Raw genomic sequence first — 19,504 nt, 5'->3', positions numbered from 1 at the left:
ATCCCATTAGTTTTGTTATATCTATTTCATGGATTTTGTTTTAAGAGTTATTAATTATGATTTATTTTTATATCACCTATTTATATTTTTATTTTCAGAGAACATAACAGAGTTTTTGAACAAGTTATCAGAAAAATTGAAGCCAAGGTAAAAGCAGCTACAACGTCAGGCTTGTTGATAAAAGTCTGAAAAAGTGTTTGTATGATGAAACATTCTAGACAAAGAAAGATAGAAAAATAATGGAAAAAAAAAAACATCCCCCAAAAAATCAGTCTTTTTCAACTGGGGATCAAACTTCAGACTCCAGACCTCCCTATAACCCGTCAAACTTTAACTGACACTGTTTCATACTCACTTTTTTCAGATCTTTATCTGACACCAGTGCCTGCTCCCTAATTTCTCGATTTGTTATCAGGCTTGTTGGCCTATTCTTAATATATATATATATATATATATATATATATATATATATATATATATATATATATATATATATATATATATATTATACCCTCTGTCTCTCTCTCTCTCTCTCTCTCTCTCTCTCTTTCTTTCTCTCTCTCTCTCTCTCTCTCTCTCTCTCTCTCTCTCTCTCTCTCTCTCTTTCTCTCTCTCTCTCTCTCTCTCTCTCTTTCTCTCTCTCTCTCTCTCTTTCTCTCTCTCTCTTTCTCTCTTTCTTTTTTTTAAATTCAGAGAAAGACTGAAATCCTAATAAAATAAAATAAAAATAAAATTCCCTTTATTCATCCCATTGGAGAAATTTGTCTGCAGGGTCTATTCCAAGGGAAGACTGGAATAACCCAAGTGTCAGTCATAGTGCAGCACCGCAAATTGAGCTAGCGCGAGGTGACTTGCTCAAGGCCACACAGCGCAGTGGTGGGTGATTGAACTCTGTACCTTTCGGGTAGGAAACAAAAACCGTGCCGCTAAGCCACGCTGCCCCATTAAAATTTAAAAAAAAAAAAAAAATTAAACCAGTTATGTAATTATCTCCATTTTGTAATTTTCCCTCCAAAGATTAAGCTACACATTTTAAATAGATATATTTTCTATCATAGTTTTGATATATCCTTGACTCGGCTATTTGGTCTTGTGGTATGACACTCACCTTTGGATTGGGTGGTCCTAGGTTCAAGTCCCGCTCTGAGTGGTGCATAGTTGCATCCTTGTAAAATGAGTACCTGGCCATTAACAGAGTTGTTCCTGTCGAAGGGGGGGGGGGGGGGGGGTAATATTGCCTAACAGGCGTCATGTCTCGTCCTACATATTTAGTGTTGCTGTTGGCATAGGACCCCTTGTAAAGTGCTTTGAGTATGTTTAGTGGATATTGCATTATATAAATGCTCAAAGTTTTTGTTTTTTTGTTGTTTACCTTCTGTTTTCTTTTTAAAATGTGCTTTATAAAATACGATTTAAAAAAACATTGAAGCAATTATTTTTTAATAGTTTTTTTCCTCTTATTATATATATTTTTTTTATACCCTTGGAATAACAGCAAATTTTGGTATTGCATGTTTTTTTGTTTTCTTTCTGTATTAAATCCATTTATTTATAGAAATAGCTAAGACTTGGATTGGGAGGTCCTAGGTTCTGAAAGGTACTGAGTTCAATCACCCACCGCTGCGCTTTGTGGCCTTGAGCAGCAAGTCACTTTGCCCTAGCTCACTTTGCGGCGCTGCACTTGTGTTGACGCCTGGGTTATTCCAGTCTTCCATTGGAATAGACCCTAAAGACAAATATCCCTGTGTGCTATTTTATGTTATTTTTATGATCAGTGTAATCTTCAACTTGAAGTGGAAGGAAAATGTATACACACCATTCATTCTTTCTTTTTTCTTTTTTCTTAAAAAAAAGCTTGCTTTTTTTCTTTTCTTTTCTGTCTTTTTTGTTTTTTTGTTTTTTGTTTTCCCGTTATCATTACAGCTGTAGAAATAAAATAAACAACGCTTTTTATCTGTTTACTTTGCCTATGTTCTTTTCCAGTGTACAGAAAGAGCTTGCTAGTATGCTCCAACTCAAGACAGACCAGGAGGGCAGGGCTGATGTAGGTAGATTATTATTATTTTATTTTTGTTTTCTGGTTTACTCTTTCTCAATCAATACAAACAGTATCGAAACGTCCTGTGTATGTCTTGTATCATTGCAATATTCAATAAAGAAGTCCTAATAGCTCAGTTCTTAGAGCGCTTGCTTCACTTGCAAAAGGACCAGGTCAGATCCCGGGTGAAGTCCTGATTTTTTTCCTGACCACCATCTCCCCCCCCCCTCCCTTCCCGCTCTGTCCAGTCAACAGTTATTGAGTAGTTGTGTTTATTAGATCCAACAGCAGAAAGTACTTTGCGATAGACTAGTGGAAAAGGACGATATCAATTACACTTGCTACCCTTTGGATAGAATGCTAATCTATCTTAAAGTACTTTCCACTAGATCTAAAAGACCCAGCTACTAAAATCACTGCCGGGTGGACAAGGTGGTAAGAAAAAAAGTTTCGACTGCACCAAGGATCGATCACACTCCTTTTGCCTGTGAAGCAAGTGCTCTACCAACTGAGCTATCGGGACCCCCTTTTTCATCTTTAACTCACTCAACCCTAACACCGACTATATCAGTAGTATAACCGGGGTTACTTTTACCCCATGCCTATTTATTACAATTTTTCTGAGACATATTATAGGCATAGTATCAAAGCTATTTTAAAAATAGTTTTTACATGTTAATGGTGGTTGAATAAAACTGTCTATGCACAGACTCATTTTAATACATTTTTTCCAGTTTTGAAAAGTAGCAAAACTCTAGGATTGAGTGATTTAACTACTTTTATAATCTCTTATCAGGGAATAATGCCATGGGATCCAGCCTATCTCACAGCCATTGCCAGGCAACAAAGGTGAGCTCAACCTAGATTCAACTATATCTTTTGTTTATAAGTGATACAATGTGACAAATTATGGAGCAAACACTGGTGAAAGATAAAGATATGAAAAAAGTGTGTAGTGTAAAACCATGCTAGGCAAAGTTAGAAAGAAAAATCCCAAAAAATCAGCCCGCCTCAACTTCCCTCAGACTGGTATTACGTCAGGGTGATTTAGTTGCTTAAAATTGAATTTAAAGCCAAAAATATTTGTCTTAAGGTTAAGTTTGTATGTCTTATGTATGATTTAGCCGTAGTACTACGGGAATTTTCGTGGTAGTGAGGAGGTCTGTTGTGATGGGTATCAATAATTTTTTATTTAAAAAAAAAAATTTTTTAATGAGAAAAACTGATTGGAAATGATGGTAATAGTGGTAGTGATAATGGTAATGGTGGTGGTGGTAACGGTGATGATTGGGGTGTAAGGATGATGGTAATATTATTATTGTTATTATTATTGATATTCTTGTTGTTGTTGTTTTTTTTCTTTCTTTTTCTTCTTTTCTTCTTCTTCTTCTTCTTTCTTCTTCTTTTCTTCTTTTATTTTTCTTCTTCTTCTTATTTTCTTCTTACTTCTTCTATTTTACTTATTATTATTATTATTATTATTATTATATTATTATTATTATTATTATTATTATTATTATTATTTATTATTATTATTATTATTATTATTATTATTATTATTATTATTATTATTATTATTATTATTCATTATTATTATTATTATTATTATTATTTATTATTATTATTATTATTTATTTTTATTATTATATTATTATATTTTTATTATTATTATTATTATTATTATTATTATTATTATTATTATTATTATTATTATTATTAGTATTTTTTGTTTGTGTGGTGTATCAGTTTATTTTTTGGTTCCATTTACCTTTTTTTTTTTTTTTTTTTTCCACTTCATGTATGTTGGCATCAAATTGTTGATTTATTGGCGAAAGCCTAAGATTGAATAAACTTTGAAACTTTGAAACTCTTATTGAGTTAACTCTTTGAGCGCTAAGGTTATATTCGCATTTCCATCACAAAATGGCTGACACCTGATTGAGGCAGTATGAGAATGACAAGCTAAGACAAAGTGACATTCAAATTTGGCGCAAAATATCAATTAAAATACCCCCCCTTAGGGCCAATTGAATTTTCTGATGAAAGAATTGATACCATTGGTTCAATTTATAATACTTTTGTAGAAAGTTGAATTGGATTACATTATTATTTTTGCCTTTCAAGACTGGCTGAACTGTGCAGCCATTGGCCAGTAGAACAGATTCTGCTCTGGCCACACAGTGTGGCCAATGGCACTGAAAGATTTAATGAATACTGTTTCTTAAATTGTGAAAGACTAAAATTGCATAACTCCGAAGATTAAAACTTAAAATCTACTTTTCATCATCTAGTTCAGCCTAACTTCATGCCAGGTTACAAAACAAAACAAAGAGAAAACTTTGATCTTTTATATAGTGCAATCAGGCATCTTGTCTTTTTTTACATGTTAAGTGTTGCTGTTGGCTAGGGACCCCTTGTAAAGCTTTTTGAGCACATTTAGTGGATATTACGCTCTATGTCAACTATTGTCCTCAACAGAATTAGACCGAAAATAGAAAAATATCTATCACATAGCCAAAGCGGGTTTCGCCAAGACCGAAGCACATCGGACGTTGTATGGACACATAAATGGTTGGCAGCAAAGGCACTCAAAGAAAACATATCCATAACAATAACCGGAATCGATATGTCCGCAGCCTTTGATACGATCGACAGAGGAAAACTTTTGGAGATATTAACAGAAATAGTAGACGAAGACGAGCTCCGAATAATCCGATTTCTCCTCAGCAACACAAAGATACAACCAAGGATATACGGGGCCACAAAACAGACGCAGTTCGAAAGTAACATCGGGACCCCCCAAGGAGATAGTCTGAGCCCGATTCTGTTCACAATATACTTAGAACACGCTCTGAAAGAAGTTCGAAAAGTCATTCCAAAACCAACGACTCATATTGAGAATGCAATCCCTAGAGAAATCGCCTATGCAGATGATGTCGATTTTATTGGATCAACACCAGCAAATATAGACATCATACAAAATACCCTCATGAAATATAACCTCCAAGTCAATGCCAATAAAACCAAATTTACAACAATATCGAGGAACAAAGAGGAATGGAAAAGAACAAAGAAAGTCGGCTCACTAATTGGAGACACCGAGGATGTACAAAGAAGAAAACAGCTATCAAACGCCGCACTCAGTAAACTCACCAATGTATGGATTAGAGGTGACAAAATAAAGAGAAAAACCAAACTGAAACTGTACCATGCTCTTGTAAAACCGGTACTTCTGTATAACTGCGGCACTTGGGCGTTGACAAAATCCGAAGAAGAACATCTGGATGCCTTCCATCGCACACAGCTAAGAAGGGTACTGGACATCAAATACCCCAAAAAGATCTCAAATGAATCACTCTATAAGATCACAAAAGAAAGACCAATCTCCCTTGACATTTTACAACAACGATGGCAACTTTTCGGTCACATACTACGCAGGGACAAAAACATACCAGCAAACCAAGCCATGTCGGGATACTTCCAAAAACACGGGAACCTTTTCAGAGGAAGACCGATCACAACACTCCCTGTGATCCTAAACAAAAACCTCACAACACTTGGACAAAGCATTAGTCTCATAACGGCAGGGGACCTTGAAAATCTGAGAACCCTAGCAGAGGACCGGCAATATTGGAGACACCTCACACAGGAAATACTGGAAACAGCCAAGGCGACCCGATCTTTCGGTCGAGACGCGAAAGGCATCTAAGTCAAGTAAGTCAAGTACGCTCTATAAAAGCTCAAGTTAAAAGTTTTAAATCTTTTTTTTTATCTATTGTTGATAACAGAAATGATTTGACAGCTGTTGAGACGATGGCCTATTTCTCTCTTGGTGCCGTGATGGAAGGCCTCAACCAGCTGTTTCAAAGTCTGTTTGGCGTGTCATTGCATCATGTAGAGATGGAGTATGGAGAGGGCTGGTCTCCCGACATATACAAACTGGTAGGTTTTACTTCTACCTTTCTTTTTTTAAAGCACATAAAAGTAAAAATTGGTTATCTGCATGATTTTTAATTTGTCACTTCATCGTTTTTATTATCCATTCAATTTACATTTTCACGAAAGGATTTTTGAAATTTAAAGCTTATAAATGATTACATTAATTTATTTTCTGACCTCTTTTAATTGGATGAATAATGTATATTATTATTATTATTATTATTATTATTATGATTGTTATTGAATAGAAATGACTTCAAAATTGACCTAAAATCTGCCTTTAAGGTAAAGGATTTCAATTCAGCTCTGAGAACCAAAATTGTTACCGAACCCCAATGTCCTGTCTATCATTCTATTTTGTCATTTTTTCGTTATTTGAAATGACAGTAAGTGCACATGAATACAAGCTACCATTGAGTCAGTATTACGACTGCACATAGCTATAAACAAAATAAATAATGCACTATAATAAGCAAAACGAATAATATAAAAAGCAATATTACTACATTCCATTTACTGTCCTGTGTGAAATATTGTGCTATCAATAAGATCATACTAGATCATACTACGAACGCAGCTTTCTTTAATTTTATATCAATAAATAACAATGTGAAATTGAATGTAAGCTTCAATTTAATATATGAGAACAGATCAAATGATTCATTTTAACAATGCCATAACCACATTATCTCATTCGTCTGTAGTGTTTCATTCATTTTGTTTTGTTGATAAAATAAAGGGGAAACCTGAAACGTCCATTTTATCTGTTTTCGTATATTAAATTGAAGCTTACATTCAATTTTACATTGTTATTTATTTCTGCGAGCTTTGAGCAGCAACATGTATATTTAATTTTATACCACAATTTGACAATATAATATTTCTCATTGTCAATATCAGTATCTGAAAAATAAAATAAAATCATGAACGACATCGTAACTAAGAGTACCGAGAGGGCAATCGACCAATGAGGATCAAGCCGTAGAGGAACCTCGCCTCCTAAAGTATTACGTCAGGAGCCAAGAAGGGCAAAAAAAAAAAGGGGGGGGAAATAAAGTCAAAATCTTTGGTTTGTTACAGATTGATTTATTTTTTATTTTTGAGTATGAATGCGGTGTGCAAATGCCATTGTGGTGATAATGTAACAATATTGTAAACAATTTGTATGTCTTGTCTTAAAAGAAGTGATTTTCTGCATTTTTTGCCCCCCCCCCCCCTGCCCTCTTTCAAATAAATGTGTGAATAATTTCGACCCCAATTGGATTCAATAGTCTGATGTCACATTGCCCAGCAAGAGCGGTCATCGTGGTTCTAAACAAAGAAAATCAGCACTTTTTATTCTTCATGCTTGCTAGAACTTTTCATATGTCTTGTGATCAGAATGTGTAAAAGTCAAAACAAGATCAGATTTATAATGTTTTTTTTTTTGCTCTGGATACGCTTTTATGCTTGTCGGAGAAATATTTCATAAGGGTGTCCGCCATTGTTCCGATAATTTAGAGCCAGTTACTAAGTTACCATAAGTCATTCCGGGGGAAATGACGTTACGACTGTTGAAGCGTATTAAGATGCTTACAAAATTCAAACTGCATTTTGTCCAGAAATGATGCCTCTATTCGAATGTGTGGTTTAGCCAGATCACCACACATATAACTGGTGACAAAGCTGTCGTGTTTGGTTTTGTTTTTTTTGGAGGGGGGGGGGGGGGTATGTGTTTTTTATTTATCTATTTATTTTTAAATTTAATTTTGTTGTTGTTGTTGTGCAGTCATGCGGTCTAGTGGTTTGACATCCTTCTTATTTGAGTCCTTGGAAAACGCTCTTTACTCACATTCTCTCACTGTATACTCAGATGTAAAATGATAATATCACCTAACAGGTGTCATGCGTGAGTCGTCCTACATGTTAAGTGTTGCTGTTGGCTGGTGACCCCTTGTAATGCGCTTTGAGCATGTTTAGTGGATATTGCACTGTGTAAAAAAACTCAAGTTGCAGGAAAATTAATTTGATGATACATTATTTAATTTGCCACTTAATTTTGTTATCTAGAATTTGAAAAAAAAAATTGTTGTTACGATCATTCTTGTGTGATACCAATAGAATCCCATAACATTTAGAGTTTTGATTTCGACCTCCATTCTTACTTCAATCAGGCTGTCGTCCACCAGACAGAAGGAGTCCTCGGCTACATTTACTGTGATTTCTTTGACAGGCCTGGAAAGCCAGGGCAGGTAGTTAATCATTGACGATTTTTAAATATCATCATCATCATCATCATCATGGTCATCATCATCATGGTCATCATCATCATCGTCATCATCATCATCATCATCATCATAATCAATAATTGCCATCATCATCATCATCATTAAAATTACTCTCATAATTTATGAAAACCTTTTAAAAAAAAATAAAAAAAATCAAACATGGATATTTGAGAAATACTTGGATTCATCTTTATAGTAATTTATTATTTCATTTATTGTTAAAGTATCATGCTAATGGATAACTTGATTTGAATTTGTTTGAATGGGCAATCAAACAACTTTGGGTTGAATATTTTCATATTGAATGTGATAAAGTTACTCTTCTTTCCCCCTCATGCTGTTTTTGTAGCTGAAGGTCAACAAGATGCGGGAATGCTGTGGTCTTCCCAAGTTCGTGGTGAGATCCACAGAGCTTCGACTTCATTGTGGTCCTCTCAGGCCAAGTGGTGTCACTCTTTGTTCATTGTACTTTGCACAGTCTTGCAAAACATGCATGGCATCCTGCTTCCCGTATCCACATTCACAAATGTCTGTTTCTCCAATCATTAATGCTTTGAACACGTATTGTCAGAGACGGTTATGTGTGCAGCGAAGTCTGAAAATGGTAACTTCATCTTGTCTTGAGATGTATTATGGGATCATTTAGGGGGCAGCGTGGCTCAGCGGTTCAGTCTTTGCTTCGTACCCGAAAGGTTCTGAGTTCGATCACTCTCCGCTGCGCTGTGTGGCCTTGAGCAAGTCACCTCGCCCTAGCTCAATTTGCGGCGGTGCACTGCGGCTGACGCCTGGGTTATTTCAGTCTTCCCTTGAAATAGACCCTAGAGACAAATTTCTCCTATGGGATGAATAAAGGGAATTTTATTTTATTTATTTTATTTTATTTTATTTATTTATTTGTATAGTTAATCTATATTTCTGTTCTTTTTTCTACTTGTCCAAATTCAGGACTGCCATTACACAATTCAAGGAGGGTGCAGACAGGCAGACGGCTCCTACCAACACCCCGTGGTTGTCCTGCAGCTCTCCTTACCAGGTCCAAGGTCATCAAGCACGCCAACATTGCTTACAGCTGGCAACGTGGACAATCTCTTCCATGAATTTGGACACGCAATGCACTCCATGTTGGGCAGAACACACTACCAACACGTCACTGGTATGTTTTTATTGAATTGAATGGTTTTTATCTCGCCATCTATTTCCATTACTTCACATCCAAAATTTCTGAAAACATTTTTTGTTTTTGTTTTTTTGTTTATCATCTTATTATGTATTTGGCAAATTTGATTTGTTTTGTAACGCTAAGACTCCTAAACCACTGGACCAATCATTACCAAATTTTGCATGTTGTTTACAGTTGACATGAAGATGAATAATATAATAGTTGTAACAGCTTTTTTTATAAATTATTACAAAAGTAGTAGTTATAGGAGTAGAAAAAATGAGTGAGGTGTCGCACAGTCATATTGTTCATGAACCTCTAACAACGGACTGCCTTTTGAATAAATTAAATTGTATTTGAAAGGATGATAAACTGAAAACCTTTTAACTCGCTTCTTACCGATCATTTTGAGTATTTTCCGAAAATGACACGCTAACCCAGCAGAAAAATTGATTCTTTAAACTCAAAAAAGCTCTCTACAGTTATGTTCTTATTAATCAAACACAGATCATTCTTCAAAGTTTGTGATGTACAAAATAAATCTGAATAAGAATAATGTATATTGTGTCGTAACAAATGTGACGATTTTGGGGTAGGTGGTAAGGAGAGGGTTAAAGACTGAATGATAATTTATTGCTTTGGAATGTCTGTTAGACTTTGCTTCCTATGGAGTGATGCTGATGGTTCTAACGTAATTTATTTTTAACTGACTCCTAAGATACTTATTTTTTTATAGAGATTATTTTCTGAGTGTAGTTTTTTTTCTTTACTTTATTTATATTCTTTTTAAATTGTTGTTTCTACTTCAGGCACTCGATGTACAACTGACTTTGCTGAAGTACCCTCCGTCTTAATGGAGTTCTTTGCAGCAGAACCAAAAGTAAACATTTTTTTTTTTGATTTTCTTTTTTTTCTTTCCTAACATATATTAAAATCTATATAAATGAATCAGATTGGAATTTCAGAGGGTCTAATTAAAAAAATATATATAACCCATTTTTGATCAAAATTTTAAATAGAGAATTACTATTTATAATTCGTTAAAACTTAATATGACTATTACTGATCATTTTGGGGACCATGGGCTCCAAACAGTGAAAGAAAAAAATATGTAAATGAACACTCAATCATAGGTGGTAAAACATAATATGTCCACATGAAAATGTTACAATGAGAACCCGCCATAAAATTTACACTTGAAAGAAAAACCGGTCATATTCTGTTAGGCATTGTCATTTTATTATTAATGTTATTACCTTGTACATTTGCTCCCGTAATTTTATTAAAACAGGTCATTTCAAGTTTTGCGAGACACCACAAAACAGGAGCTCCCATGGAAGTGTCAGATGTGCAGAATTTGTGCGAAAGTAAAAAGATGTACGCTGCCTCAGTAAGTACCCTAACAATAAACATACAAAGTCTGCACCATGCACAAAACCTGTCACTGAAAATGATGACATCAATATATATATATTATATATGGGGGTCCCGATAGCTCATTTGGTAGAGCACTCGCTTTACACGCAAAGGGACAGAGATTGATCCCGGGTGCAGTCGAGATTTTTTTCAGACCCCCCCCCCCCGTCCACCCAGCAGTGAATGGGTAGCTGAATCTGTTAGATTTGCGGAAAGTACTTTGTGATTGACTAGTGTCCTATCCAAAGGATAGCGAGCAATTGCTATTTTCCATTTCATGCTATAGAAACCCGGGATAAACTCCGGCTCCATGGGCTGAATGGCTCTGAAGGACTGCTTTAATATATATATATGAGACTATTTTAAAAGATGGTTTTGTAAAATTTCACACAAATATACATGAATTTAAAGTTTTTTTTGGAAATCTTTAAAAACGTTTATTTTTCAAGTTTGTGTCTTTTACATGTGTGTTTAGGTCTTAGGTTAATTGAGAAATTAGGGAGCAGGCACTGGTGTAAGATATAGATCTGAAAAAGTGTGTATGAAATAGTCCGAAGTGTCTGGCACTGTTTCATACACACTTTTTAAGATCTTTATCATGTTTATTGCAACATAATATTGTACAAAAAAACAATTGGCCTTATCAAAAAAAGTATTATTCTTGTCTACTTTTCGAGTTCAAATTTTGCACGTTGTAGATTTTTTTTTCTTTTTTCTTTTTTGAATTTTTTTTTTGTAGGGGTTTTTTGAGGTTGTTTTTGGAGGGGGAGGGTTGTTTTTATTTTTGTTGTTGTTGCTCTATTTTTTTTCTTCATTTTGGTAACCTGCAGTTGTAATGTTGTTTTCTTTTTTATCACTTGGTATTCCCAGGACATGCAACAACAAGTGTTTTTCTCTATGCTAGATCAGGTGTATCACGGCACTCATCCTTTGTCAGGGACGACTTCTGACCTCCTAGCCACTTCCCAAGAACAGTATTACAGTGTCCCCTATGTACCCAAAACTGTAGGTTTGATTCCCCTTATAGTAAAAAAAAATGTAGTCTCTCAGAGCCATAAGGCCCATGGAGTCAAAGTTTATGCCGGACAATAACATTTGCTTGCTATCCTTTGGATAGGATACCACATCTAACAGCTCCAGCTACCCCAATCAATGCTGGATGGACAGAGGGGCCAGAAACAAAAACAATCTCGATTGCGGGATAAATCTCGGCCCCTTTGTGTGTGAGCCGAATGCTCTACCAACTGAGCTATTAAGACCCCTAATCCTTATTGTAAGAATCTTCATAATCATCAAGACTACTGTGCGGCTATGTGGTCTTGTGGTATGACACTCGCTTTCCGAATTGAAGGTCCTGGGTTCAATCGCCGGCTTGGCGCATAGTTGAGTCCTTGGAAAAGGCTCTTTACTCGCATTCTCTCGCCATACTCAGGTGTAAAATAAATACCTGGCTGTTAACAGTGTTGTCTCTGTCGAAAAAAGTAATATCGCCTAACAGGCGACATGTCTCGTTCTTCAAGTTACGTGTTGTTGTTGGTCAGGGACCCTTGTAAAGGGCTTTGAGCACGTTTAGTTGATATTGCGCTTTATAAAAAAGGTCAAGACTATTGTGGGACAATAAAGGTTCTATTTTTTCTGACCTGTTTGTCTCTATAGCTATTATTGGGTCGTTGGGTTTGTTAGATTTGGCAGCAAGTACATTTTGATTCACAAGCATTCCATTCAAAGGATGGATGCCGAATATATCAATAAATATGAATTTTTATATAGCACATTTTCATGGATTCACCATGCTCAATGGGTTTTACATTATTTCATTTATTTCCCCAGCAGGCCATATAGAACCTTATGTCCATTTTATACAGTAGCGATAGCCTTTTTAGTCACTCGTTTTCTACTAACACTCTTACAATACCGAGTTATAGTTGCTCACCGAACGGACACCGAACGAACGACTGAACGGACACATGATCAGTTTTTTTCTCGTGTCCTCTCGTCTAATCTCGTCACTCTGGAATAGAAAGAGGAGGCGGAGCTTATATGATATAACGCAATGAAAGTTCTGTCCGATGACGGGTGGGGAGATACACAGACTGGGGGGATATCACCTCTCCAAAACTTACCTTATTTTATGAGATCTTGAGATTCTTATCCAATCATCGATTGCTCGTTTGATAGTTCGCTTGTGAACAGTTAGGAGATCATCTCTTGATTTATGGGCAAGCGGCTTTGCGTAAAGGCTGTGAGTGTTGTATACATCAGAGAGTACCGCTGACCGATGGGTAAATAGTGGTTGTGTAGCCCAAAAGCCCTGCCGTCTCGACGCAAGGTCTTGTATGTAATAGTTGCGTCACCGTCTCGACGCTCAGGAATTAATTAGTGAGGAGGACTCTCAGTATATATATATATATTTTTTAAAACAATGTAATTGGTGTTTTAACGCTTTTGAATCACACGAGATACATCAGTGAGCTTGTCGCATTGAGAATTGAGAAATGAGATATAAATCAAGAAAATTGACCAGGAAATAAAGAAATTATTATTAAATTTAAAAAAATTGAGCAATATTTATTTTAAAATCAATCTACTAGAAAAAAAATGTTATTTTAAGCCTATTTTTGTGAAACAAAGATAAATGTTCTCCTTTTTGCAAGCTGATTCAAACAATGTGGTTTTCAAATTTATCATATACGTAATCATTTGGAAGCTACAGAGAAAGGTGTTTTTGTGTAATCCCTTTCACACACAAGCGCGCGCGCACACACACACACACACACACAGACACACACACACAAACATATACAAACAATACACACACATTACACATCCCTGGTCATCTATTGCCTTTATTATTAATGTGTATACATCCCATGCTGATTGTCACAACCCCCCACCCCCCAACCATTTCCACCATCCAAGTACCAGCGGCCTTTTCTCTTTGATTTCGTATTATGGTCTACCCGAAGCCCAACAACTCAGTCGTTTGTGGGTCAACCCCCCCCTTCTTCCCACCTTCCCCCGTAATCAATTTATAATTTTCTCTCCGTATCTAGGGTAGAGCGCCACATGCACAATTATATACTATTGAATGACACTGACCTTGCCCCTCCCCTAACACATGGTAGGGGGGGGGGTGAGGTAGTCTCCATTCTTTCCTTCTCCGTTTCTTGTCAGCTGAAGCCAACAGCAACCCAAGCTATCCTCTATCACGTGACCTTAGATCCGATGCTGCATACCGCTTGAGAGTCTGCACTATCCAGATCTCGTTCATGGTCACGTGAGAAGGCTAGATCCTTTCGGGTTCGGCGTTCGGCGTCTCGTTCGGCCCGATTTCATTAAAAGCCCATTATCTGTTAACTGCCTATACTCAGGTACTCATTCTCTCTTGAGTCAAGTGGGGTAATGTGTGCTTCATCACCCAAGGACACAAAGGGATCAGAATGTTACACGGTCTGTCATCGATCCAGTCACTGACTTTGTTTTTACTTTTGTGACAAGCGGAGACACTGTACCGCTAAGCCACACTTGACACCTTCCATTGGATATTATAGAAACGGTTATAAATCCTAACTTTATCAGCCTCATAGCTCTAAAAAAAAATATCAAAGAAAATTAAAGCATTTATATAGTGATATATCCACTAAACATTCTCAAAGTGTTTTACAGCAACACATATAGAACGAGACATGATGCCTATTAGGCGATATTATATATTTTTTCGACAGAGACAAGACTGATAAGTGCCAGGTACTCATTTTACACCTGAGTATGGTGAGAGAACGTGAGTAAAGGGCCTTTTCCAAGGACTCAACTATGTGCCGAGAGATTCTGAACCCAGGGCCTTCCGATCCGAAAGCAAGTGTCATACCACATGAATGACCATATAGCCTCTAAAGAACTATTTGCCAACCACCTCCTCAAACTAGTGTCATTATAGAGTAGGCCAGATATTGAAAAAAGTGATTATAAAGTGAAAATGAAATTTGAAATTTTAGTATTTCTCACTTTATAAAACTATATTCATTGTCTTCAATAGAGGGTCCCGATAGCTCAGTTGGTAGAACATTCACTCGCACGCAAAGGGACAGAGATCGATCCCGGGTAAAGTCGAGATTTTTTTTCTGACCCCCTCTGTCCATCCGGCAGTGATTGGGCAGCTGGGAAATTACTTTGTGATAGACTCGTTTCCTATCCAAAGTGTAGCAAGCAATTTATTGCTATTGCCCGTTTTTCATGCTATAGAAACCTGGGATAAACTCCAGCTCCATGTACGTAATGTAATGGCTCTGAAGGACTACTGTCTTCAATAAAATAAAAAAGCATTAAAACATTACCCTAACTTAATGGGTGGGGTTCTGACCTCCCATAGTGGGCAGGGAGGTACTTACTGTGTCTGCTATCCCCTTATATCTATTTTCCAACTTGCTTTCTGTCTTTGTCTTGGAATGAGATTACTTGGTTTTGTCCTGGCCTGGCCGGATACCCAGGCTGGGAGGGAAACAGTCAAATGTATAGTTAGTTTTGGGAGATGATATTTTTTTCTTTGTAAATCATCTCTCTGTTATGCACTGTATTATGTTTTGTTTACATACCTGTGCTCAACGTCAGGATGAGACATTTAGATGATCTCAAACTAAGTACTTTGATAGTTTGCTCTTGGAATCTACATCTGTTTCCTATTTGAACCAATTCCCCTTTGTCTTTCCTTTTCTTGGGTGTACTTTAATTGTAATTCTAGAACTTTTTACTATCCCATATTCTTCCTTTTTTCTGGCACTGATATGACCTTTATGTGTTGCAAGCTCCATAAAACCCATAAAAACTAAACTAAACTTACCCTAACTTATGACTATAAATTCAGTTTTTCGAATCTAACCGTCCTCAACATAATACCAATTAGAGGCAGTGGAATCTAATTTGTAAATTATCTCTAGCTGAAAAAAATCTTTCTCTGTCCGGGTCCCAAAAGTATTGAATAAGTCAGATACAGAAATCAAAAGACCCCGTCTCCTTAATTTTAGGAAACTTCTGAAAACAATTCTATTCAGGTAGGCTTGTGAGTAGTAATACTATTTGCATTTCACCTATTGTTTATGTATAATAAAATAAGTGAGTAGAAAAGTGCCAGAAGGCAATTGAGAATAAAAACTTTGTGGTGATGGGGGCTCGAACCCACAGCCCTACTGTTACGACAACTTTGCCTGGCCACGAGAGGGACACTCTCTACAGTCGATGCCATCTACAACTCCTTTTATTTATGTCTAGTGTGTTTGAAGCACTTTGAGGTTTCTGTGTGTTGTATTAATTATTACATTTTACATATTTTTACTTTTATTAATGGTTGATGTAATTTTCCTTCACTGGCTTGAATAAATAACAATGTGGAATAGAATGTAAGCTTCAATTTAATTACATTTCGGGTTTCCTCTTTATCAACAAACAGGATGAATGAAACACTACAGATGAGTGATTCATCTGTAGTGTTTCATTCGTCCTGTTTGTTGATAAAAAGGAAACTCGAAACGTCCATTTTATCTGTTTTCGTAATTGAATTGAAGCTTACATTCTATTCCACATTGTTATTTTTTTCTTCGAGCCTCAAGCAGCAACATTTACATTACTTCACAGGCTTGGCAACTCCGATTCAATCATCTGGTAGGCTACGGCGCACGGTATTACTCTTACTTGGTGTCCAGGGCTGTGGCATCCCAGGTGTGGCATTCCTGCTTTAAGAATGACCCCTTTGACAGGTTGGCAATAACTCAATTATAATGATGATGATGATGATGATGATGATGATGATGATGATGATGATGATGATGATGATGATGATGATGATGATGATGATGATGATGATGATGATGATATATTGATGAATTTATTATTATTATATTATTATTAATTATTATTATTATTTATATTATTATTATTATTATTATTATTATTATTATTATTATTATTATTATTATTATTATTATTATTATTATTATTATTATTATTATTATTAAATTATTATTATTATTATTATTATTATATATTATTATTTTATTATTATATTATTATTTTATTATTATTATTATTATTTATTATTATTATTATTATTATATTATTATTATTATTATTATTATTATTATTATTATTATTATTTATTATCTTTATTATTATTATATTATTTTATTATTATTATTATTATTATTATTATTATTATTATTATATATTATTATTATTATTATTATTATTATTATTATTTTATCATCATCATGTGTAAAACAAGCATAAGGAGTTCATGAATTGTTATCTTCAGCACAGATCCGGTTTTATTTAAAATAGATTTTGACTATTCTGAAGGTCAAATCGTTAAATTGGAAAACCAATCATTGTAAAAAAAAAAAAAGAAAAGAATGCATTTTGTTATTGGAGGGGTATAATAATACAGTGTAACACATGTTCGTGGAACACGCATTCGACAGATTCACAGGTTCGATGAACAAGGACAGAATTCCAAAATTATGTCCTTCATTGTGTTAGTATTTTTTTTCACAGCATCCAGGAACGGTTTCACGGTTTCGACGAAACTAAACTGAGACAACTTTCAGTCTCCCTTCCCCCCTTTCCCACCCCAAACACTGCCCATGGAAAGAGAGATACTGGGTGGGGTTCCCGACCTCCCATAGTGGGCAGGGAGGCACTTGCTGTGTCTTCTACCCACCTATATCTGTTTTCCAACTTGCTTTCTGTCTTTGTCTTGGAATGGGATTACTTCGGTTTTGCCCTAGCCCTGGCCGGAGTCCTTGGAGGGAAACAGTCAAATGTATGGTTATTGTGTTGGGAGATGATATTTTTTCCCTTGTAAATCATCTCTCTGTTATTTTATTGTTATATTTGTTATTTTGAATGTGTAATGTAAACATTTGAGTGTGTTCCTCTTATTGGAATCTTGTGCTGGTGTCTGGGTGAGACTTTTAGGTGATCTCAAACTAAGTACTTTGATAGTGTGCTCTTGGAATCTACATCTGTTTCCCATTTGAACCAATTCCCCTTTGTCTTCCCATTTCTTGGATGTTTTAATTGTCATTCTAGAACATTTTACTTTGAGCATGTTTAGAGGATATTGCGCTATATAAAAGCTCAATTTAAAAAGTAATATATAGTTACACCTTTGCATGGCTTTATAAAATCTATTTCAGGTTGATGGGTACAAAGTACAGAGAAGATATGCTTGCCCATGGTGGAGAGAAACACCCTTCAAAAATAGTAGCAGGTAAATCGTTTTACTTCTAAATAAGATCTTGCTTAAAATATCAACCAAAAAAAAACACCAACTTTTTGTTAACACACTCAATCCTGGAGATTTTTGCTACTTTTCAAAATTGGAAAAAAAATGTATTAAAAATGATCATGTACATAGATAGTTTTATTAAACTATCATTAACACGCCAAAAACAAACAAACATTAGCTTTGATTCTACGCCTATAATTTGTCTCATATAAATGTAATAAATAGGCAATGGGTAAAAGTAACCCGGGTAAACTACGGATATAGTCAGTATTAGGGTTGAGTGAGTTATAGTTAGTGTTATAGTTCTGCCTCCTCCCCATCCAGTCTACTACGTCTTGAGACCACCTCCTCCTCTGCTTCACTTGACTTGTCCTCACAGGCACTCCCCATGCAAAGCTTTTCCATTTCTATTGTCTCGTGTCTTTCGTTTAGCCGTTTTAATTTATCTTCATCTTTAAGATTAAAATACTGTGCGGCTATGTGGTCTTGTGGTATGTATGACACTCGGTTTCGGATCGGATCGGAAAGTCCTGGGTTCGAGCCTTGCTCGGTGCATAGTTTAGTCCTTGGAAAGGGCTCTCTACTCATATTCTCTCATCGTACTCGGGTGTAAAATGAGTACCTGGCCATTAACAGCATTGTCTCTGTCTGAAAAAAAATTATAATATCACCTTAATGTCTTGTCCTTGTAAAGCGCTTTGAGCATGTTTAGTGGATATTGCGCTATATAAAAAGCTCAATTTTGTTTAATTAAAAAATAAAATAAAGACGTGTTTTATTCTTCCAGATATGCTTGGAAAACCTCCCACAGTTGATAATCTGGTCGAGTCCTTGCTCATGGATCTGGAGGGTGTCAACAGATGATATTGAGAAAATAATATACTGTGATAGAAAAAGTGAGATCAGAGTATGTGTGTGTGTGAAAGAGAAAAAGAGAGAGAGAGAGAGAGAGAGAGAGAGAGAGAGAGAGAGAGAGAGAGAGAGAGAGAGAGAGAGAGAGAGAGAGAGAGAGAGAGAGAGAGGAGAGAGAGAGAGAGAGAGAGAGAGAGAGAGAGAGAGAGAGAGAGAGTGTGTGTGTGTGTGTGTGTGTGTGTGTGCATGCCTTTGCAGCGAGTCGTATGCTATAATGCCTATGCTTGTAGTGGCAATACTAACGAAAGAGTGAAAATGGAGAGGCTTCGGATGGGAACAATACAGACAATGGACGTATCAGGTACAAACCTTTTGTCTGTATTGTTCCCATCAGAAGCCTCTCCATTTTCACTCTTCGATAGTATTTTCATGATATCAGGCTTCAGGCAGCCCCTACCATTCTCTGCTTGTTGTGGTATGATATTGGTGAATATCAAATAAAGATTTTATTTTTGATTTTGAAGGTTTCAGTTTCAATTAAAAAAAGATGAAAT

The 19,504-nt window shown here is 35.8% G+C and overlaps 1 protein-coding gene across 1 annotated transcript in view; it reads left to right on the top strand.

Annotated features, from left to right (window-relative positions):
• LOC144956178 (mitochondrial intermediate peptidase-like) overlaps positions 1–19,120 on the top strand; it is a 34,350-nt gene extending 15,230 nt beyond the window's left edge. The window contains exons 9-20 of the mRNA XM_078886579.1: positions 99–147; positions 1,984–2,044; positions 2,835–2,887; positions 5,827–5,980; positions 8,131–8,208; positions 9,190–9,397; positions 10,213–10,283; positions 10,695–10,793; positions 11,690–11,824; positions 16,448–16,569; positions 18,007–18,080; positions 18,886–19,120. Coding sequence (XP_078742705.1) covers positions 99–147; positions 1,984–2,044; positions 2,835–2,887; positions 5,827–5,980; positions 8,131–8,208; positions 9,190–9,397; positions 10,213–10,283; positions 10,695–10,793; positions 11,690–11,824; positions 16,448–16,569; positions 18,007–18,080; positions 18,886–18,962 — 1,181 coding nt within the window. The 3' untranslated portion in view covers positions 18,963–19,120. The remainder of the gene's footprint in view (positions 1–98; positions 148–1,983; positions 2,045–2,834; positions 2,888–5,826; positions 5,981–8,130; positions 8,209–9,189; positions 9,398–10,212; positions 10,284–10,694; positions 10,794–11,689; positions 11,825–16,447; positions 16,570–18,006; positions 18,081–18,885) is intronic.
• Positions 19,121–19,504: the final 384 nt, after the last annotated feature.

This window comes from Berghia stephanieae, chromosome 10 (genome assembly GCF_034508935.2).
Source record: "Berghia stephanieae isolate SIO BIC M18660-M18661 chromosome 10, UCSD_Bste_1.3, whole genome shotgun sequence".
NCBI lineage: Eukaryota > Metazoa > Mollusca > Gastropoda > Nudibranchia > Aeolidiidae > Berghia > Berghia stephanieae.
Note: the sequence above shows the minus strand (reverse complement) of the source record. Positions and strands in the feature narration are given on the sequence as shown.